The sequence below is a fragment of the Varroa jacobsoni genome, unplaced genomic scaffold (genome assembly GCF_002532875.2).
Source record: "Varroa jacobsoni isolate VJ856 unplaced genomic scaffold, vjacob_1.0 scaffold_1310, whole genome shotgun sequence".
NCBI lineage: Eukaryota > Metazoa > Arthropoda > Arachnida > Mesostigmata > Varroidae > Varroa > Varroa jacobsoni.
The window spans coordinates 226,550-248,099 of NW_019214212.1; the positions used below are offsets into that span (position 1 = coordinate 226,550).

The 21,550-nt window shown below is 39.0% G+C and overlaps 4 protein-coding genes across 9 annotated transcripts in view; 2 read left to right on the forward strand and 2 right to left on the reverse strand.

Moving 5' to 3' along the window:
• Positions 1–807: 807 nt before the first annotated feature.
• On the reverse strand, positions 808–2,684 carry LOC111268698 (organic anion transporter 3-like). Its single transcript, XM_022847839.2, has one exon. The coding sequence runs from the start codon at positions 2,501–2,503 to the stop codon at positions 932–934; it is 1,572 nt and encodes a 523-aa protein (XP_022703574.1). The 5' UTR covers positions 2,504–2,684; the 3' UTR covers positions 808–931.
• A 1,269-nt stretch (positions 2,685–3,953) lies between these two features.
• On the forward strand, positions 3,954–16,841 carry LOC111268702 (uncharacterized). Of its 4 annotated transcripts, none has more exons than XM_086971773.1 (7): positions 4,145–5,426; positions 8,641–8,743; positions 12,685–12,950; positions 13,460–13,767; positions 14,416–14,635; positions 14,952–15,025; positions 15,474–16,841. In XM_086971773.1, the coding sequence occupies exons 1-7, from the start codon at positions 5,354–5,356 to the stop codon at positions 15,723–15,725; spliced, it is 1,296 nt and encodes a 431-aa protein (XP_086827899.1). In that variant the 5' UTR covers positions 4,145–5,353; the 3' UTR covers positions 15,726–16,841. The 4 variants fall into 4 exon arrangements, with proteins under 4 accessions (XP_086827900.1, XP_086827899.1, XP_022703578.1 ...); XM_022847843.2 differs by lacking the exon at positions 4,145–5,426 and adding an exon at positions 8,282–8,425; XM_086971774.1 differs by lacking the exons at positions 12,685–12,950; positions 13,460–13,767; positions 14,416–14,635; positions 14,952–15,025; positions 15,474–16,841 and adding an exon at positions 9,772–11,772 and having other exon boundaries at positions 3,954–5,426.
• Positions 6,046–8,005, reverse strand: LOC111268699 (uncharacterized). 3 transcript variants are annotated; one of them, XR_015314340.1, is made up of 4 exons: positions 7,880–8,005; positions 7,345–7,537; positions 6,386–6,775; positions 6,046–6,162 (listed from the first exon to the last, which is right to left on the reverse strand). XR_015314340.1 is itself a non-coding variant. In XM_022847840.2 (3 exons), exons 2-3 carry the CDS (start codon positions 7,531–7,533, stop codon positions 6,557–6,559), a joined length of 408 nt encoding a protein of 135 aa, XP_022703575.1. In that variant the 5' UTR covers positions 7,534–7,537; positions 7,880–8,005; the 3' UTR covers positions 6,046–6,556. The 3 variants fall into 3 exon arrangements, 2 of the variants coding, with proteins under 2 accessions (XP_022703575.1, XP_086827901.1); XM_022847840.2 differs by having other exon boundaries at positions 6,046–6,775; XM_086971775.1 differs by having other exon boundaries at positions 6,046–6,775; positions 7,345–7,629; positions 7,880–7,997.
• Positions 16,842–17,946: 1,105 nt separating the features above from the next.
• The window catches only part of Lrrk (Leucine-rich repeat kinase), a 56,573-nt gene continuing 52,969 nt past the window's right edge, over positions 17,947–21,550 (forward strand). Inside the window, exon 1 of the mRNA XM_086971783.1 lies at positions 17,947–18,261. The gene's annotated coding sequence lies outside the window, so the exon portion shown is untranslated. The remainder of the gene's footprint in view (positions 18,262–21,550) is intronic.

Below are 21,550 nucleotides of genomic sequence, written 5' to 3' on the forward strand. Positions count from 1 at the left end.
CACAGTAATTAAAATGGCTTACATGAAACAAACGAATTGTGTCTAGGCCTATACCGATCTCGCGGTATGTTGTATGTTATTGACGTAATATGCAAACACAAAAATATCGATAGCGCATGGAACTCGTTATTACAGATTTGCTCAGCGATGCAGTATAGGCCAGACAAGATAGAGTAGGCAATTTTCCCTAGTAACCACCAACCAGCTCAGAAATCCGCATCGAGTGATCAAGAAGCTTATACATTTGCTTGCTCACTAATCACTAGACAATTAGATCTAAAGAGGATAATTCGGATTTGAACTACCTCGACGAGCTACCGTGAACAGCCTATCCTTTAGGTCGCATAGCAACCATCGTATAATGCTATATTTCATTAGCAACAAGATTTAGTAACAGATCAATCTCAGTTAACGAAATCAATACGCCAGTCTAAACGCTCGAAACAATATCAATCGCCTAATTCACAAGTATTCGTGTTTCTATAAAATACATAATTAGGGGAAATAATTCTATCATAGATATAATTTTTACAAGGATTATAATTTAAATCGACAAGAATGAAGCAACAAGGAAGGGTAATGGTTAAAGAGGGTTTTCAAAGATTTTTAACCAGTGCCGGCTCAAGCCATTATAATACTGTTTAATATACAACTATATTTAAAAAGCCCAGCGTATTATGAGATAACTAAATTCCTTACACAGAAAAAACTAACTTGCCGTTGTTCTCATAGGCCCTAAGTACTGCGCGTACTACAAACACTGAGCTGTGTCTCACTTGTGACCCAACCTAAACAGTAGACAAAACAGATGATTAAAACGTATCCAATTTATTTGCCCCCATATTGCCATTGAGTAGGTTTTTTGCACTTCACAATTTCGCCGTTACGGTGCGTCGTCTCGTATATTTCTTTCTACGCAAATAAAACAATCCTATTTGGTATTTTTCAATTTCCTACTAATCGCGTTTGACTCGGCAAAGCTATCAGGTAAGTCGTGATTAAGGGTCTCCGGAATGAAGTTCAATGTGGCTGTAGCGCCTAAAGAAAAAGCTGTGAGAATTAAATGTGGGGCAGATGCTCGCCAGTTTGCGAGGTCACGCATAAACGGTGCAATCATACCTCCGATCCGGCCGCAGCAAAAGCAGCATGCAAAACCAAAAACCCTCGCTGGTGTAGGCAATAGTTCGAACGTGTAAATCCACTTGATGGCCGTTGACATGACGAGAAGAAAGCGACACGTCATGTTTAACCCTAATCGAATAAAGACCATGTCCGTAGGAGTGAACGCTAAAATGAATGAGGCAATTCCTGCCAGTAGCAGAGTAATTGCTAGAGACGTCCTTCGATGGCTATAGCGAATGAGAAAGATACTTAAAATGCCTCCAGGTATTTCAGCTGCGGCAGATAAAGCGAAGCTCATGAAGCGGCCGCCCCCCAGCTTCGTTGATAAAAAAGCATTGGCAAAATAAAATGTATTTTCGAAAAACCAGTAAATAAGAAGCATCAACAAGTTATTGCGGAGTCGACGATGTGACCATATGTCGCTAAGTGTGAGGTTTTTAGAAGCGGCGTCAGCTTGCGCCTTTGCTATCAATGCAGGGGTTAACTCTTCCAAGTCTGGGCACTCGCGACCATTTTGACGAAATATCCTGGTTAGAGCAGTCTTAGCCTCTGATAAGCGCCCTTTTGCTAGTAACCATCGAGGGGACTCCTGAATAAATATGAGGCACGGTAGCATAAGAATAGTTGAAAGTCCTACTGAAATCTGTACCCAGCGCCAGTTATTGAGAGCCATTGCAAGAAGAGGAAGAAGTATCATGGGTAGTGTGAATCCGAGCGAGAAACCGATATTTAAAAGGTTCCGGTCACGGGGAAGGCAGATCTCGGTGTAAAGTGTCGCGGTCGTTGTCTGGAGACCCGATACGGCCATAGCTTGTAGAAAACGAAAACCATTGAAAACATGAACTGATGTACTCCAGGCAGCTACCGTACCAAATATAAACACAGACGCCGTTGAAACCAACAACATAAATCGTCTTCCGTACCAATCTGAAAGTTGACCTATAAATAAAGCTCCAATAAATTGTCCTACAAACGAAACACTCTGCATTGCCGAGCGCATCCAGTCGCGCTTACATACAAGGTCCCACTCCACCACACTGCTGCTTGGCGCAGACATGTTATATTCCCATCTATCACACTCCTCGGTAATATTTGGCCATATTGTATTCTCTACTATAACGTAACGTTGGCAGCGGCTTAGCTTTCCATTTATACGTGGTATACCATTTTCTTTCCAAAATTGAAGGTTGTTTTCCACCTCGCCCTCCTGCAATACAGTTGGCGGAGAACACCAGTGGTCCACGTCTCCAGCTAAGAAATCGATGCTAGTAAGCGTCCACGATGTCGGGAAAGCTCGAAGAACCGTCAATAACATAACAACGAACTGATACCTTCCGAACGAGCCCACAACGGTGGACACATCTAGCATAATTTCCGCCATGTTGCGCTAAAATTATTTAAGGCGTCCAGGAAAAAAAGGTGTGTTTGTTTCACTGACGAATGTTTCAATCCGCAATTAATCTTCACTAACGAATTAAATTTTAAATAAAAGGTTTCCTACACCAACGTCTCCTTATCGAAGCACGAGAACGACTGGCGCATCCCGCGACTAACCTGTGGCATTGTTGTCACAAGTAATACAGTAATGTAACCGCCTCAGATGCCTCTATCTATAAGCGAGGACGAATGTTGCCCTTTCAACGAGAGTCGTCACGCAGTCTTGAGCACTTTCTTCCATAGGTACGGTCCATCCTCGAGTCGATTTTCCATTGAGTCCGATAAACGCCGCCGATATTGCGGAAGCAAACAATTAAGGTATATACAAGGCGATCCTTAAGGATTTTAACCTTATTACTCAAGGATAGTGTGCCGCCTTCTCAGACATCACTTCGGTTTACTGAGCTTGCTGTATGACACTTTTAATACGTCACCTTACTTCATATGCTTATCTTAATAGAATAAATAAAGTAAACATGAGACGTTATAAAATGTGCGACTGGTGTTTGATTTTCAAAGCGTGTAAGCTTAAATTTATTGAGTGTAGATATTAATTTAATTATATTACGTTTACGATACTTCCGCAGATATACAACTCTTAAGTCTAGCAGAGTCTATGTATTTACAAGCGAGTCCGTCGGGCTTTCGAACTTCGCACCGCTAGCAAACGAAATATGACTGGTAAATCTTTCTTCTATAAACTTGTGAATGAAAACCGATTGAATTTGCCTTAGGAAGTCAGTGCGAAAGTAAAAGCAAGCTTCTTATCTCGTAGATCAACCCTAAGTGTCAAGTTTTTGATCTTCAATACCCACAGCGCCGTTGAAGTTCAGCAGAAACAAGCGAAGGCATTAGGCAAGAAGGTCTTAAGCAAGAGTACTGTGTGGTGTATTTTACGTGCAATTTGCAGAACCTTAATCAACAAAAAATCCGCCTGGAGCATATTTTTGTTATAGGCTAGCTATGGTTCAATTTCTAACGCCAACTGCAGAAAGATCGGGCAAGAGAACGGTGCCGGCCGGGACAGAGGTCAAGTTCAATGGTAACGTTGAAGAGGTTCGGACGTAAGGTACACATCATAGACATCTGCTATTTCGCCGAAAATTAAACAACGGATAAAGCTCGCTATATGAAATTCCTCAGGAAACTCATGAACCTCATTAACACGGCAGTCGAAAGCACGCAGCCCGCTTACTTGATGACAAGGTCAGGCTATACCACCATGCATCAATTACTACCTATATTGACCACAATAGCACTCAAGCTTGGCTAATTCTCCCGATCTAAGTCCGTATGAATACGAAGCTTTCCATCTTTAAAAAGACAACTCGTGTGCAAGCATATCCGACTGTCGATGAACTCTGAAAAGCCATAGAGAAATTACTTATAGATAAGTATAAAGCTGTTTAGAAGCCGCCAAAGCGCTAAAAAAAGTATGTAAAAATGAAAGAGCACTTTTAATACGTTCAAAAACTATCATTCTGGCTCCACAAATGAAAGTGATTTAATTCCAAAGCAATTTTTTTTATCTCGCTAAAGGTCACGTATTTTTCATGGTGAAAAAACAAACTAGGCTAACGTACGCCACTAGACCGCTTATTTTCAATATAAATGTGCTTCACGTACGCAAATTTTCTGGATACTGTAAAAGGAATTTTACTATACTGTGACTAATTATTAGTAAAGGTGTTTACCAAATCAATAATGTTGTAAGGGATGATCGATATTACTAATGTATGTCATATTTTAGTGATATCGATCAAGAAGATATGAAAGCTCATCCCTTCTAAATAGCTTTGTCAAATATAGCATTGTTCTCACAGTTCTGTGATTCGTCTTTTATAACCCCACTAGCTACGATGTTATATAAAGCCGTTCATTTTATCCCAGTAAAAAGCATAAGCCCTTCATGGAAGAAAAAATTAATCAGGCTATTGGACGTGATCGAATTGTTAATTTATGAGATAAATGCACCTACACTCCACGTAGACAAATAACACGCCACGGAACACCCCATGTATTGTTAATCGATTACATTAACACATCAAAAAACCTAACTTACATTTACTAACATGACCTACCAACAAGCCCGATCTACGATGATACCAACTGTTTGTTATTGATACATGGCAAATAAATACCATCTGCAAGACTGTTTATCGTTTTTCAGGTGCCTCATCGACGTTCCTGTTTCAAAAAACATTAACTTTAATTAATATCGTTAACAATGTCAATGATGATACAATTACTCATGGTAATGGTGATGATATAACACCGTTAAAAGAGGAAGTACAACAAAAACAAGGCTATTACTTTTATCAACTGCACGCTTCATTCGAAAGCCCGTGTCTATAAAACACGAAGTCTATGTGTCATATGGTCTACTATCCTTTTTTTTTTTTATAAATCAATTCAAATATTTAATAACTAGGCATCTACCTGACCATTAAATTAAAAAAACGAAACGACGTTTATATGCATTTTCCAGCGTGGGCTAATATGTAGTGTACAGCTGAATGAAATACGTGTGATGTCATTTTATATAGAAGTAATACAGCAAGCCACACGAAAACCGACTATGTTATAGCCATATATTCCTCAAGTTCTATTTATGCGACGAGACAGAAATGTACATTCTATAACTTCGCTCATCAATTCAGTAACTTTACTGGATTTGCTCAATTTTCAAGCTTCAGTCATTTATCTGCAAATTGCCGGCATGTGTTACACAAGTGATACTGCATAAATTCGAATATGGCATTCTTTCGCATAGGTCAATGTCAATACTGTGGAAATGAATAGTGGTGATGACTACGAATTTCGTGATCCGATGGCTGATGGTATGGAACGCTTAAATATTGAGAAAGGTATGTTTATTGTATTGTTTGTTATTTGTCTACGGTCAATACCCATAGCACTTTGTAGTGTTTATTCTTCAGAACTTCATATTTGTTCCTGAACCTCTGTCTAGAGTGCTTTAACACTTCCAGCAAACTAGACCAAAAGCTTTTGTTGTTCATATCGTATGATGCACCTATTCTCTTATTCGCCACGGCCTTTTCTAGTTTTACGATCGCTTGTGGAAGGCTCAGCAAGACAGAAACATAAGTTTATATTAACCGAAAATGAGGACTTTTGGCCTGGCACCAGGGGCTTTGTACGGAGAAAAGTTTTACTTGTATTAACAAACTTCGTTATTTCTGCCACTTCTTAAGGTATGCCTATGCAAATATTTAGAAAAGACGTTAGCGAATAGATGTTTTCAATGAAAAATAATTGAGCATTCTCGGATTTTACGAAAATTACAACATCAGGTTAAGCATTTTCCGGTCTCTAATCTATTTTAGCGGCGTTTCTTTACGCCGCGATCTGTTACAGAAGTATCGAAATGTATTAAAATTTCACTATCATGTTTAAACAAAATGTACATAATTTTATCAGATAACTTTTTTCATAACTACCATACGCAATGTATAACAAAATTAATACGCACAATGCACAACTTATTTATTTTCTATTCGCCTCATATCGTACACGGACTCCAATCTTGATGTTCCTGATCATAATAATAGCATACTTTTGTTGAACCTGCTCATGTTTTACCTGACGTAAAAACAAAATAGTCAGCCAGTTATATATCTGATATAGATATATTATTATTGATGACAACTCGTTGACTTAAGCTGAGTTCACTTTGAGCCTTTGCTGATTCTGTACCTACCTACTGCGTATGATAATGCAACCGCATCGACATAAATCTATATATACAAACAACCTCTTAATCTACACGATGGCTTGTCTGATTGTGAGCTGTCTTGTGAACAACCTTCATTCAATGAAGTAGCCAGGTGTTAGCTTTCAAGCTTCAGACGAAGCAGTTCGTTGAAATCCTAGCTCCACGACGCTCCTCCCACTGAAAATCGCGCGGATAACTCGAGCCAGAGTTCGGATTATATAACACAACTAGTTATCATAATTAGAATAACCCTAATTTATTTTATGTGAGTTGCATCAATCCTTCAGCTTCAGCAGTCTTCTTCTTCGCTGCAGTAGCTTCAAGTGCCATTTGGTACAAAGGATTTTCTTCGACAGGGACGCCACATGTCTTCGAATGCTGTTTCGAATCAAGATGCATAAGCATCTCAGTTAGTCGAGCGACTCCAGGGAATGATTTCGAACAGCCCCGACACGACATCAGAATTGGTGCGAGCAGCGCCTATAGGAACAAAATTGCAGACATCTATTATACGTTTAAAGTAATAGAAAATCTACTTTTTAGTATAATTCGCAATTATTGTTACGACATGCAAATGAGCGGATCCTCATAGCATGAAATCTGTTGACGGATCTCGGCAAAGTTCTCCTCATACTTTCTGGGAATACTCTCGGCCTCCGCACGTTGCTTTGGGGTAACAACAAAAAAGATTGACTAATTCTTAAGTCAATGCTTACAAAGTAGCCACCCAACTTTGGTAGTAGAGATTTTTATAATATATATATATATATATATATATATATATATATATATATAGCCTTAAGTAGATATACATCTACTTAAGGCTAATGTCTTGTACACAAAGTTGATTTCCGATTAACTGGTTCCTTAGGAAAAACCTTTTATAAACTACTAACGCTTAGTCCAGGAATACAATCTGTCGTATTTCAATCAAGATCCTCGTAATAATGCTTGCTGGCTTACAAAATATCTAATAATAGTAATGAAAACGTAAAAAAGTCACAAAATAAACCTAGCATTGCAGTTTATTGTATATGACAGTATTTTACCTTGGTATAATCCTTATCAGTAACTTCGATGAGTCTTTTTAATGCAAGATTACTCCCGGGAATCATGCGGACTTGACAGGCAGGCCGATCTTTTCCTTCATCGGGGCAGTACACTGTTCGATTGGCCTCATCGACAATTGGTCGTTGACGCTCTTTCACCGGTAAAAGGGCGCCTACAGTTTCACTCATGCTTCTGCCATAGGAAGTCGCAGTGATTACAGTAAAATTACCATTGCTAGTCTCCGTGAAATCCGACGTCGATTTTGTCTCATATTCGGCCTAACACTGTGCGTAATTTACATAGCACGCAGTTCATTGTAAAGACATTTTTTCGTCTAACTAATATACCAGCAGATCATTTTCACATTGAAATTCGGGCTGGCCGTAACCGGAGAAATACAAAAGTAAAATCGTCCATGTATGCGTTACCGGCACTTCTTTTTCCCTAACTCTTGAGCACATTTAAAATGTTTTACATTAGTGCATGATATACGAAAACATTAAAAAGTATTTCACGCATTTAAGTAGGACATACCTGAACAATGTTCGAGAATTAACCAAGAAATAGGTTTAAGCTGGGCTGTTTTTTACAACGCTTGGAATAGACCAATATCCAACGAGAGCTAAGCAGAGTGGGCATTTAATGCAGCTTCGCGGTCTTGCCATCATTTCACACAACACCGATGGCCGCAGATGAGGAAATGAGCGCGAAAATTTAAAACGTTCCAATTCGCGCATGCGGTTAAAGATTGACATTAGTCAGAATGCAAGAAGTCAGATTGCGATGAATGTTTGTAAACTAATTTTTATTTATTAGCCTATGTAACAGTTGTGTAGTGGATCCTATGACGGACTGCTTAGACAATAAAGCAGGTTAAACGTTCGTTTATCCAGCCGTGTCAGTTTGACAACCGGTTGCAAGCCACCAGCTGTATTGAGGCGCAAGTTCAGCTGAAGGAGCTGGCTTCGTTTGCATCGACTAAGTGAGCGTGTCTAGTTAGCAGTGTATGTGAAACTATTAGCTAGTGTTTTATCGCTGTAGTGCGGCAATTCTAAACTAACCCGATGGCCCGCCGAGGATGTAAGTGTGGCTATTTTTTAACTGCAAATTTCAGTACCTACATGTCGTCCAGTTACGGGACTAATACTGTATAGTTGCGTTGCGCCATGTTTACAACAAAACTTAGCGGCACTCGGTATGCGCCTACGCCGTAGGACTCGTTTTTATTCGACGTTAATATTAGATCGTTTTTCATTAATCCCGCGGTTACTTGTCTCTACTGGTATGCGTTTTAGCGAATCGCGGAAGAGGTGGGGGACGAGGCACGAAAGTGCTCACTTTTCCGGCTTTTCCTTCCGGCGGAATCATACAACCATTTGCTGAGCAATCAGATAATCGGTAAGTTTGCTCATTTAATAATACAATATTAAATCTAAATTAGCTGTTGTGATTTTCTTATATATTGATAATATTTTGACTCGGTTTAATGGACTCGGACTAAATAACAGGATAGGTAGCGTGTTGTTGACAGTTAGCAGAGATTTGGATCTGCTAGGATCATTCCTAGTTGAATTTAACGATTACATGCTCGGGTTCGCTTATAAAAATGTAATGTTGTACCAAATTCAATAGATACAATGGCTTATGGTTCAAATTGGGTAAAATTCTATTGTGAAGTTTGGGAATGCACTCGTAAGTAAGCACATTAAATTTTTTTATCAGCCCAACATAATTAAGAAATTATTTTACAAATGCGTCTTGATTGGAATATTTCAATATAGCTTATTTGAAATTCGTAAAACTTAGACTGAGCTATTATTTTCTGTGTGTTAATCAGTTAGATTAATTAATTAATCTCTTGTTTTCAAGTCAGTTCTCATACAATGAGTCAATGGTCAGTTAATTATGTAATTATATACATAAATTAACTTGATTACCATAGGAGAGACCTTAGCCAGTCAAATTAGTTCGTAATAGCATAACAGATTTGCTTGATGTGCATTACAACACATCTCAAGGAAATTACTTTTGTGTGTTACAAACTTGTCAGTCTTTTGCCATAATACGTTAGTCAAATGCGCCTCTTCAACAGTTAAAACAGCTGAGAATGTTCAGACTTACCTAGGGTTGTTTCAATTTAACAGTCGCTTAAAATGAAACATGTTTCAAACGACATTTTTCAAATGGAATTTAACAGTAATAATAATTTAACACTATTTAAGTAATAAAGATTGCATATTTTAAACAAATGTATTAAACAAGTTATCAAAGCATAAGCGGCTGTCTGGTCTCTTCACTTGTTTTATTGGTAGTTCATCGTATATATAAAGTCTTGCTAGAACTTAATGGGTAATGTTCAAGTAGTTTACATCTGATCCCCATATCTGTTGCCGCCTACATACACAACAAACCATATTCATCACCAGTCGGGCTAGACGAGCTGAGTCCGATAGCTCCTCGTTGGCATCAAGGAAGGCTGTAACTGCCCAAAGCGACGCCCTCGGTGAGGCTGCACCAAGTGCAGAAAGGGCGCTTCGACAACTCGGCAAATCCGTCTTCTCTTCCTCAACAACAACAACAACAACAACAACAGCGGCAGCTAAAACAGAAGCTACTTCGCCACAATTATCGCGAAAACAAGCATCTATTGTTAATACGCGATTGCGCAAACGAAAACAGGGGACTCAGGTTAACCATCATCACAAGAAGCCACAGCTATCTATGAGTACCGCCTTGCCAGAAACCAATGGTAAACCTTTTTATGAACAGCGAATGGCCATTGCCCCAGCTAAGTGCTTACTATCGGAAGAAGGATTTCGCCGCCTTAGCGGGATGTTAGCCGACCGTTATGTAGAACGTGGGGCAGACGGTACCTACTGTGTTCATCCCGATCAAAAGCTTTTCGACGCGCAGATCGCAGCTGCTAAAGGCGTCAATGAGTTAAGTGATGACCAGATTCGTTATCTATTTTATCGCATTGAGGATGAACTGCGCGATCTCGCTGCCCACGGTCGAAGTAAGCGTCATCGTTTGTTTATGGCAGATCGAAACGATATCCTGAATTTTGCTATGCCTTTTAACGAATATACTGACAGACAACGGACATTGATTCGTAACCTCTGCCAGGATCACTTACGTATTAAGAGCGGTTTCAATGACTTCTACGTAATGCAAGTCCTCATTCCAGAAGCCTGCATTAGAATACATATGGAGGTCCACGGTACGACGTTCGAAGAGAGTGATGGCTTCCTTGATCCTGGACTGGTAAACCTCAAAGAAGCGATTGAGAGCCTGGACGCAACTTCTCGTGAAGGTACTCAAGCAAAAATCACTCTTACATCGATCCTGGGTAGTAATGAGAACGAAAGAACAATTATGGGAACAGTCAAGTAATAGTGATATATCAAGTGCTGTAAATATCTAGGTAATACAACGCACTCCTTCAACAGGAAGGGTCGTTTTAGATCAATTCCACTACACCCTGTGCAATAATCTAGCATTAGCATTTATGTATGTACAGCTGTGTATATGATTTCCTGATTTTATCCTTTGTAATGTGTACTACGTAACATGTATGGGAAAGGACTTTGAACTTCAGAGTTCTAATTGTGTTATATGAAAAGTACAAAAAATAACATTTTAGGACGAAATAAATCGTCGCATTGCTCTGCGGCATATGTCATATTAAAAGTGAGATTTGGGCTCTTAATCTTTGTATTAAACTACTCGAAAAATTATCAGAACAAAGAACTTTAACGATGCTATAAAGAAAAAATCCTAATAATTTGCACTCTTATGGAGCACAATGTTTTTGATTAGTTAAAATTAAAAACCTTATTATGGTAATCTTATAGATCGTTTCCTTTTTGGAAGGCACTTTGACAAGCGGGTAAATTACAGATTTCTGAATAAAATTATTGCAACTAGGATAAAATTGTTGAGTTGCTATTGTCTGCACAGTACAACTGCAAGAATTAACTGAGTCTGTCACATCTCAGATAATTTGAATTCTTGTATCATTGAACTGCTTGACTACATGGGTTCTATACAAATATTGTGCCAAATAATAACTATTCCATCTTATAGATGAAGCGCGGCTTGATTTGAAAGTACGAGAAAAAATCCGCGGAATTGCTATATTTGCTGATGTGATTAGTGTACTTCTGATTTTGATACATAGTTTCGGTGCAGTTACTGTAACGGACACTTTTTTACAAACCACTAGCGAACCTGTGCTGGTTGTGTCATGATCATAAAAAATGAAACTTGACGAATGTCATGTGATTGTATATCATATTCACCGCATTTGTAACATTCAGTTGTAACAGAAAAAAGAGGACGTCTTATACAATCGTGTGCACTGTCAAAAGAGGGTTTGTCAATAAATGTATGACCTTAATAAAAAAAGTGAGTTTTCTTATTCGCTAGCTACCCTCAGATGTTTAAATAAACTAATAATTTACCATTTCAGATAGATTTAATCGTTTCATAATGAATTGTGTGGCTTACAGATGAAGAATGTGACTTACTTTTGAACAGTATATATAGAACAACGGTTGTTTATACTCGACATACTAGTAGGCTCGAAACTAATGACTTGCTACAAATGTTAAGGCAAATGGTTATACAAGCAAATCTATTAGATAAACCTTAATAATCATGGATAAATAAAAAATGCGGTAGTGCCAACATTTCTTAAGCTGTTTTTTACTCAACGTGAATGTGTGATGTTCGCCATTGGAGAGAACTCAGTGAATGTGTTTTAAAATATTGACGGATGAGGCGAGACTCGAAAACCAAAATCTAGACATATCGTTGCAACAAAAAGCTGATTTATTATAATTGGTTTCGATGAAGTCATTCGCTTCTAGAGAAAAGGCACAGTAGCGGATGGACACGTACAATATTCTAAGTTTTGCTTGAATTGTCTTCGATAGGACAGTGTATTCCTGGCAAAAACTAATTTTTTTATATAAGAAACAGACTCGCATCGACCTTATTTAGAAACTTCCATGTGTATTTTGTATCATATAGAATAGTTTATTATAATCAGATGATTTTCATTTTAATACTAAACGTAATTTTAAATTCGTCGAACATGCTGGTTATTCAGAAAATTGTCGTCAAGCAAGAGTAAGGCTTTTGTGTAACATGATCGGAGTCGGAAATGGGCGTGTGTGTGAGAAGTGTGTTTAGGCAGTCGATACAGACAAAACTGCCACAAGAAAAGGTACGCGCAAGAAAAGGTCAGTTGGCCCTAGTAACTGTTTTAGGCAACGTGGGTTGTAGCGAAACGTAATTTCTGTATTGGGACATTCGGGATGATTGTTCGTTTGCAGGAAACCAGCATACAGTGACCCCTACGTACAACTGCAACAGCAGCAACATGCACACTATCCGCAACAACACCATCAACAACAGACGTCGTTCAACGATCGAGGCGCCGGTCGATATGCAGAGGACTACTTTCCTCAAAATCTACAACAATACCAAGAAGTTCCTCCCAAAGCAGAGACAAGCGCGTCTCAGATTCAGCGTACCTTTCCAGCAGATGGCGTATCAACGGAAAACGCCGGCCCAAAACCACAGACAAAAGATATGTCATGTAAGCCATAACCCTACAGTAACTTGGTTTAATTCGACGAAATCACTGGGCGTACCATTTTTTCTGGTGGCTTTTGGTAATAAACGAGTTTAGGATTTATAGTAGCGTAGTCGATATCATTTTGTGCGATGTCCTCTAGGAACAGATAGTTTAAAATACTTAGAAAAGAAAATTAAGGAAAATACATTGATTTCAGCGTTAGTTTTTTTTTTATTAAAAAAAAAGCATTGTGCTGCTATAAAACTTCCAAATTAAATTACATCTATATAACTGTGCTGCCCTTGGCATGAACTCGGTGAACGGTAGGGTGGAAGGATTGAGTTAAAACAACCATGCCAATAATGCGTCTGTGTAGTTTTCCTGCTTCTTCCTACCTCGTTCACGATTTCATCAAAACGGTGGCAAAAAAGTTTTACGCAGAACTCTTAGCCAATAGACGTAAACACTAGCGAAACCAGAGCGTCTAGATCAAAGTGTCCTATCTAATGTTCTGTTCTTTACTACTATAGGGGAGAAAGTTCGCAAAATGAATTTATACCGTTTGCGTACATTACCACTTGACATGGTACACGTTTTGGAAGAAGGCCGGAAACGAAGACTTCGAGTGGCACCTCTGGAAGGCCAACAGAGAAAAATCGAAGCTGTGGAAAGCCTTGAAAATCAGGACTTTGTGGCAAAATGCCTGGATCCGCTCGATTTGCGATGCGACTGTTGTGAAGTTGACTTTATTGGGCCAAATAAGTTACGTGAGATGCTCAATCATATTCAGACGCCGCAACACTTTACCATATTCCGTACGAGAATGCTCCAGGATCCGGTATGTATACCCCCACAAAGGAACCAGTTTTAGCTCTGTTGAGCTGCCACACTGTGTATAGTAAACTATATTTTTTGTTAGTTTGAATGCCAGATGTTTTTTATAACAGCCATAGCCGACAATTTGTCATTTCTCAGTGGACTGAGTTGTTCTATTGTTATATGCTATGATATGTTTGTATTAAACATAAACCAACACAACCAAAGGAGATAAAACAACTCGAGTGTGCTGATCACTTAAAAACTTCTTTTAAACGTAAAGGTATTATTAAATTGTAAATTATTGTTCGTGTATTAATGTTACCTTGCGCTTCGGACATTGGCACACGTGTCATGAGAACGAGGCGTTTGTATGTATATGAAAGTGAATAATTATTTTTACATACATAGACTGTAACGATTAAACCGATGATACAGCACTTTTGTCGCTGTTATGAGTAACCTAAACTTAAAGGCTTAAAAACCTAAGCTTAAGGCAGAAGGACCTAATAATTCACAAATACAATTAATGAGGTCTGCGAAGCTTTTTAAATCTTTCAAAAAAATGCGTTGCAGTTGGCCTTACACATCACACTTGATGCGGTTAAGATTGTACTTAATTTATATATAAAATATCCACTTCACACACCATATTCGTGTTTGTTTACAGCTGTACGCTTATAGGATGAACAAAACCAGTGTCATACCACCGCAACCAAATCCTCAGAACCCCTCTAATTCGAAAAAAAAAAATAAAAATCAACCATCGACGGATCAGTCCGACGCACCTACTGGCCAAACGAAACGGAATCAGAACTCGGTTGCCCCGACTGGGGAGGACGGTCCCAAGGCAAGCAAAAAAATGAAGCATGCCGATGTTCCCGAAGAATGTGAGTTGAAACACCTCGAAAAAGTACCGCTTTCTTTTCAGCGTGGATTTCATAAGCATTGTAGTCAACAGATTGCGATGGCAGTGGCATTAACGTGCTGAGTGTAATCTAGAAGAACTTACTCGATAGAAATTCTGTCAGGAAATGTAGTACTTCTTAAAACGTCTCGACACAATATCGTAAAGAAATAGATGTGTAAGAGGGCATTGTATATAAATGTGAATGAAGCTTTAAGCACGTAAATGTTCATGTTGTAAATAATGACACGGCCATGGCATCTTCTAGTTTCTCTAAATTAGTTTGAAATTTGTTTCAGATCGACCAATGGCGGATTGGCTTGCGTGTTACGTGTGCAACATTACCTGTTCCAGTCTCAGCATTTATGAATCAGTAAGTTTATCCCATCTGGCTCCCTTTTCCTGACTCAGTATCAGCGATTTATCATGGTAAAACAAAATGTGTGAACAATAGCAGCTGCGGTGCCCCATATGCTAATTACGTTGCAGTGTAAATGTTTTATTGCGCTACCACTACGCGCCTCTGCCCTCGGCGTGAAGAAAACTTGGTTGATAACGTTAAAACAGTTGCAAGTATTATTCAGTAACAGCAGATAATATCTTGTCTGCATACGATGCATAGTTTCAACATTACCGAATATCGCTAATATTGGTTCTCAAATATGTTAGAATAATATTATACAATACGCGTCACTAAGACTTACGTATCCCTGTAGACAAACAAGTGGGAGGAAATGAATAGGCTAGTGGACGGCTTCATCTTACCCCACCCGTAACATGCGCTAAGTTACTCTTTTTTCGTAATGTTTGTCAAATTTTAGCACGCAGTCGGTAAACGTCACCAACGTATTCTTTCCCTAGCCCCACAGCATGTGCAAGACCTTCCATGGGGTCCATACTTGATCGATGGGAAACCAACAATTGATACGACGTTAGGAGCTGTCAAAATTTCTGTGCAGGCCGGCCAGAATAAACGTGTAGGCGGTGAGCAACCCCAGCTTATGGATGCTCCTTGGTTAGACAAGGTGCGGGGCTTCGTCGCTTCAAAGATTGCTAACAAGATGGAAATCTAGTAGGAATACTCCCTAGTTATATTCAAGGAATCAGATGTGAAGTATGGGACGAAGTGAACGGAAGCGTTCGAACGCATGCCAGCCTCGACTACCTGAAATGTGGTTGCAAGCGGCAAATAAATGTCGTGTGGGGAAAAACTTAGTTTGGTCGCTTGCAGAACAGATGAAGGAAGCGCGTAGCCGCCAAGAGTAAAGGTCTAGTGACATTACTTCGAATATCAAGCACGCTGGACCAGGGGCACACCACTCCAGGAGGAGTAATCGAATAGTATGAAACTTCGTCCCGAAAGCACTCGCGGATCTCTATGAAAGTGGTTTGAATACGCCGATTTGCAATAACCAAACGATTCGCGTTGTTTCATGAACAACTCGGCAGACCCTCGAGTTCCGCGGTTTAACGTAGTATTTGGAAGGTAGAAGCCGGCAACTCACAACAAGGATTCGTTATTCTATCAGGACTGAGATATCCACCCTTCCTATTGTTAACCTACATTACATTTTTCCTAGATCTTAACATATAAATCCTGGTTTCTTGAAATGATTAAACGACACGCTGTTAGCCAATGTCACCTGAGCATTTTGGGATAACAAAATCATTGACGCCACTGTAAGTGATTATCAAGACATGCTCGTTAACGGTACTAACCGGTAAAAAATACCTTCCAAACTTCATCGTAGCTTGCTGTGTTTGGGCGCATCATGAACAGAGTTTATGTATCTTTTTGTGTTTGTACAACTTGCGTATCATATTGGGACAATCTAGCAAGTAGGATCAAGCTCTAGGCGAAACGTAAGGTAGATTTTACGTATAAGGGGCGCATGCAACCGGACCTGGATGGAAACCTAGGTTGCACCTTCTTCCTCCTCTTCAATTGTTCACCCGTTCTCACAAGGGAAATTTGAAACAGGAGTTTTCTTCACGGATCTTTTATTATCACTGACGACTAGGACAAAAAGTGTGACGAAGGTGTTGAAAATTAGCAACATTGAGTGAAATTTATACTAATGCGCTTATTTGTTGCAAAAAGATGGAACATAGAAGCAACTTAAATAACAAATTTGTGTGCGAAAACGTTGAATAAAACTGCATATGCTAATATAACGTAAGTTCAAAAATGTGTCTTACTTGCGTGCGTTTCAAATTAGCCTCTCAAGTGGTCAAAAAAAAGAAATCGTGTGTATAACTAGTAGCCCAACTATAAATCGGCACAATTGAGTTTGTGATGCAAATAATTTCCCTAGTCAATGAATTTCTATTTCAAAATTTATTTTAAAAAAATTTGCTATGAAATTGGATAGCTATCGATGTGAAGATTGACTTTATCATAAAGGAAAGCTTACGCTTGGAAAACACGAGCCTATTATTTTAGCAATAACTTGGAATTACACAGACGAGCTAGATTTGTAGAAAAAAATCATTTTCATAAGAGCTTAGTTTTTTTGGAGTTCAATTGTAGGGTCACTGTTACTTGGTAAAGATTAAGGCGGATAAAAGCTGCTTAGAAAGAACAAAAGACTGATATATTCATATATTATTGTCAAAATGATTTATCTAATAATGGTTAAAAAAACACCGGTGTAGTGAGCAAGTTAGCTTGACTTCAAGAAAGCTAACATGTTACTAGTTAAAACCTCTGTCACCTATACGCGATTTGTTGTTCTGTGTTAAAATGCTTTCTTTATATCATCATAAGTACTATGGACAATATTTTCAGCGTGTAGACTCATTTCAGTTCCTAATTTTAAGAGCTTTGCAAAGAATCATCCCCAGTGAAGGAGCCTCAGAGTTCTCGGGATAAATTCCAGCAAGTTTACGTTGACACAAATTTAATAAATTCTGTTTTAAAAATGGAAACTTATGCGCAGAGTATCTCTTTACATAAACCGAATAGCAAGTTAAAACTCAAAGTTTTCAACCTTCTGTTTGGAAGTACCAGGTATTTAGTTAGCTTAGTCTTTCGTTAAAACACTTCCATTAAAAAAAATGATGAGGGGAGTCGCGGTTGTTACAAAAAATTACCTGTGTACCCTCAAGTTATAAACAACTTCGGTCTTTCGTGTAGTCAGCCCGCGGACTGAACAGGTTGCAGTTTTTCTCAAAAAGTAGATCGATTTTTTCCCCCTCTGCTTTGTGTTGACGAAACCCTTTCTATTTGACGTTGCTGTTTCGCCAGTGCTCACCCAAACAAATATGGCTGCGCCCAGAACCTGCTCACTACAGCAGCGCTGCACTGATCGTCCTGAGTGGACACACACTGGTAGTTAAGTGTGGTGCCTGAGGGGAGACGGATTTGCATCGCTAATAAAATTTAGTATAGAAGAAAATTATCCACATAAATAAAATTAATTGATTAGAAAATAGTGGTTGAGTGTTGTGTCGGTTACCGGGGGGTTGTAAACTGTTTGCTGTCACATACATGCTTCCAATCTAAGTGGTTCTACATTGTGAAGAACGTGATATTCGTTAGAACTATAATGTTGTGTTGACGGTCGCAGGTTTGCATCAGTTCACCTCAGCTGGCCCTGGTGAGGCGAGGTTCGTATGAAATTGGATACTTCAAATGATGACAAAAGGCTGTGTCGTTTAATGGAATTATCCATAAGTTAAATAGTTATTGAACTAAACAAGGATCGGAGTATTGTATTGTATTTGTCGTTGTCGATTCGGCTGGAGGAAGATATGTTATACTGGGCGAACACAGCTGTGGCGTATTACAATATGGAGTGTGAGTGTGACACATAGAGAAGGAAAATTTCAAAAAACCGCCGAACGGTGCTCGATCCTAGTGTACCAGGATCTAGTTGATTGTCTGTATCAAATTCTCCTCTACCTATACCTGTAAAAATACAGCCAAACTTGCTGGTCAGTTGACATGTACTAATGATTTTAAACGCAATTGCGATGACCAAGTGACGTGCGTCGAGAGTTAAGGAAATGGCGTACTCAAAACGGAATCCGGATTTTTTTTTTAATCTATCTTCAACTTTCAGGCCAAGACAGGAGACATCGACTTACAAATGTATTTGGCTCAGTTTGGGCTGATGTCGCTATGTGGGATAACAAAAATGATACATTTTTTATTTCTTATATAATAGCGAATCACAAGCGTTAGATACAGAATATAATATAAAAATAAACCGACAAGCGTCCATAGTTGTTACTGGTTGGGTGATCGGACATCAGATAGAAAACAATGTACTTGACCATACCATTGCTTAATAACGCATAACCATGTCAAGGCTGTATTAGACTAAGGTAACCTAAGAATGTGCTCGGTCGTATCACGTATACGATTTTTGGCTAAAATATAAAAAATAAAAAGCAGACACTATGAACTAGTCGTATCTGAGCAACGTGCGATTTCAGAACGTATTCAGGGCGAACAGATGGCGGCTGTAGATAGCGAGAAATTAGTGGGGTAACAAAGAAACTAAGTAGTAACTTCTTTTTTTTGATAACTATGTGGCAAACCAGTTGTTTGTTCTGCCATATTTTGGCCCCCGTCGTACCAATTACAGCTTTCGATTCTTTACTGCGTACAGCTTTTTATATGCCTTATTGTTTCTTAAAGCGTGCCTGAGATGTCCAATGCAAGAATCGAGCCATTCCACTAGATTAAATGAGCAGAGGCGAGTAGGGGCGTTCCCGTAAAAGAAAAGCAACGATTATTTCGAACAAAAAAATCTATTCTCAGTAGTCAATAACGCCAAGAATGAATTAGAAGAAGCACTGAGTTACTGGCACATAAGAGCACCTAAAACATACGGACAACAACATAAATCCGGGTTCCGCAACCGAGAAACATAGCCATTGAAATCTACTGTGATGAATAAGGCAAGGGGGTTGGTTCGGCTTCCACACGTATGTTAATTATACAATGCCGATTACTGCTGTAGTCGAAGCCAACATACTGAAGCCCATCAACGTAATTTGACGTCCCGGTAAATAATTATATAATTTAGGTGATTTCTTAGCTAAATGAAATAGCGTTAGTTACCAATATTCGCCTGACGCATTCGAAATACTCTATTTTGACTACTGTTTCGGGCGGGATCAAGATTTGATCCTGATAAGGTGTATCGTGCTATGATCAATAAAGCTGATAAAAACGATTACAACCTAATGTAATATACCATCTGTTTCGTTACGAATCAGGGATGTAAGAAAAATTAATTAGAAAGACAATTAATTAGGCAATTAATTTAATGCTATTTTATGTTTCTAGTGCAAGCGATCCCTGTTTTGGGGCAAGAGTGTGATTATGTTTATCCTAAAGTGAAAAGATCGTATCCCTGATCTGCTCTAGATTTAAGTTAGTGAATGGTCTCAGTCTGAAAATTGAATCTTGACAACGAAAGCAATTTCGCTAGTTGTTTTTATATTACGCAGCAGTAGGAGTTGCATGCGATATTATTAATTATTTCCCAAGGTCACTTACGTGCTTTTGTTCGTCTGCAATGGGTTTCTATTGCCCCCATAAAGCGAAGTTTAGTATTCGCGTTATATGCGTTAACGGTACATGGTAGTAAATGTTTAATATGCTATCGATCGAGCTAGTCATATCCTAAAAAAATTGCCAGTATATCAGCTGCTGTCCACTCACTGATGTTCTTCTGTTCGAGCTGTTCTCCTGTGATTTTTTGCAAATTGTGTGAAAGCATCCAACAACTGTAGTAACTAATAACGCTAGTATTGTGTGTCAGTTCTGTCTGATCCAAGCAGTGCATAATGGTTAGCTTGTGGTAAAGAAATGACTGCGTATCACAGATACCGATCCGATGACAACGGGATTGCGCTTAGCGCTTTGAATGGGATAAATCTACCACTGCGTGACCAGCGCTTGCCGGCTACCGGGTGATCTGCTAACTCTGTAATGAAGTGATCGAGACAAGAGGAAGCGTAAAAGCAATTATAAACAAATGATGGATTTAGTACAGCAGATAGATGTGTTTTCGGTGATGATCAGGTGAGCCTGGCCACAAGTGGAGTGTGAAGATTGTTCCAAAATGAATAATACGAAACGCTTATTGTAGCGTAGGGTTATCTTAAACTGTTTGCAGTTAATCCGTATTCATGAAAAGAGTGTTCAGCTAACACTTAATGCGTCGTGGCATCTGAGTTAGCACAAAATACTATTCATCATCAGCTTCAATCACGGGTTTAAGAGATTGCGTAGGTTTGCATGACCGATGAGGTGCACACTGAACAGTCGCGAAATTTGCTCTGGGAAGATATTGATTCCGCTGTGGTGTTTGCGATGGCAACTTGACTAGTTAAGACCCTCACTAAAGAAGAGGACTATTGGCGGTTTGAACACTTTGGAGCAAACGATATATATGAGACAGTGACAGTGCGGACGTCTCGATGAGACTTGTGAGCGTTAGAGGATAAAGGAGGTTTTCAATCTTCAATTGGATATTTATTCATTGCTTATTAACACAAGTCCCTGGAGCAGTTTTAAATCTTTTAGCTTGTTTAACTGAAAAATTACCCGCCCACTCCTCTCGGCGCTACTTCAAAAACAATGTTGTCCTTTTCTTATCTTTATTCTCAAGGAGTCTCTATTCTCAAGACCAGTGTTAAAAGTATCTTACACAATCAGTTGTTGACTGAGGGAAGTTATGTCAGCTATTTTGTAGAATATGTGCTAGCATCTATAAGAGTTTTCTGCTTGAATAGAATCCATATGTGCAATCCATAAGAGCAAGACTAGATTTAAGATACGCAATCAAATCCGGGGCTATTCACATACATAGAGCGTCCCTAATCCGATAAACGAAGACGTGCCGATTATAATTTCACAGTAATGTTCGTCCGTGTTGTC

What these genes read in the sequence shown, in the direction of transcription:
- LOC111268699 (XM_022847840.2), bottom strand. Translation starts at nt 7,533, where the DNA reads ATGAGTGAAACTGTAGGCGCCCTTTTACCGGTGAAAGAGCGTCAACGA. An exon ending in CTGATAAGGATTATACCAAG is followed by an intron (nt 6,776 to 7,344) that starts GTAAAATACTGT and finishes TTGTTCCTATAG; the next exon opens with GCGCTGCTCGCACCAATTCT.
- LOC111268702 (XM_086971773.1), top strand. Translation starts at nt 5,354, where the DNA reads ATGAATAGTGGTGATGACTACGAATTTCGTGATCCGATGGCTGATGGT. An exon ending in ACAGACAAAAGATATGTCAT is followed by an intron (nt 12,951 to 13,459) that starts GTAAGCCATAAC and finishes TTACTACTATAG; the next exon opens with GGGAGAAAGTTCGCAAAATG. An exon ending in CGAGAATGCTCCAGGATCCG is followed by an intron (nt 13,768 to 14,415) that starts GTATGTATACCC and finishes GTTTGTTTACAG; the next exon opens with CTGTACGCTTATAGGATGAA.
- LOC111268698 (XM_022847839.2), bottom strand. Translation starts at nt 2,503, where the DNA reads ATGGCGGAAATTATGCTAGATGTGTCCACCGTTGTGGGCTCGTTCGGA.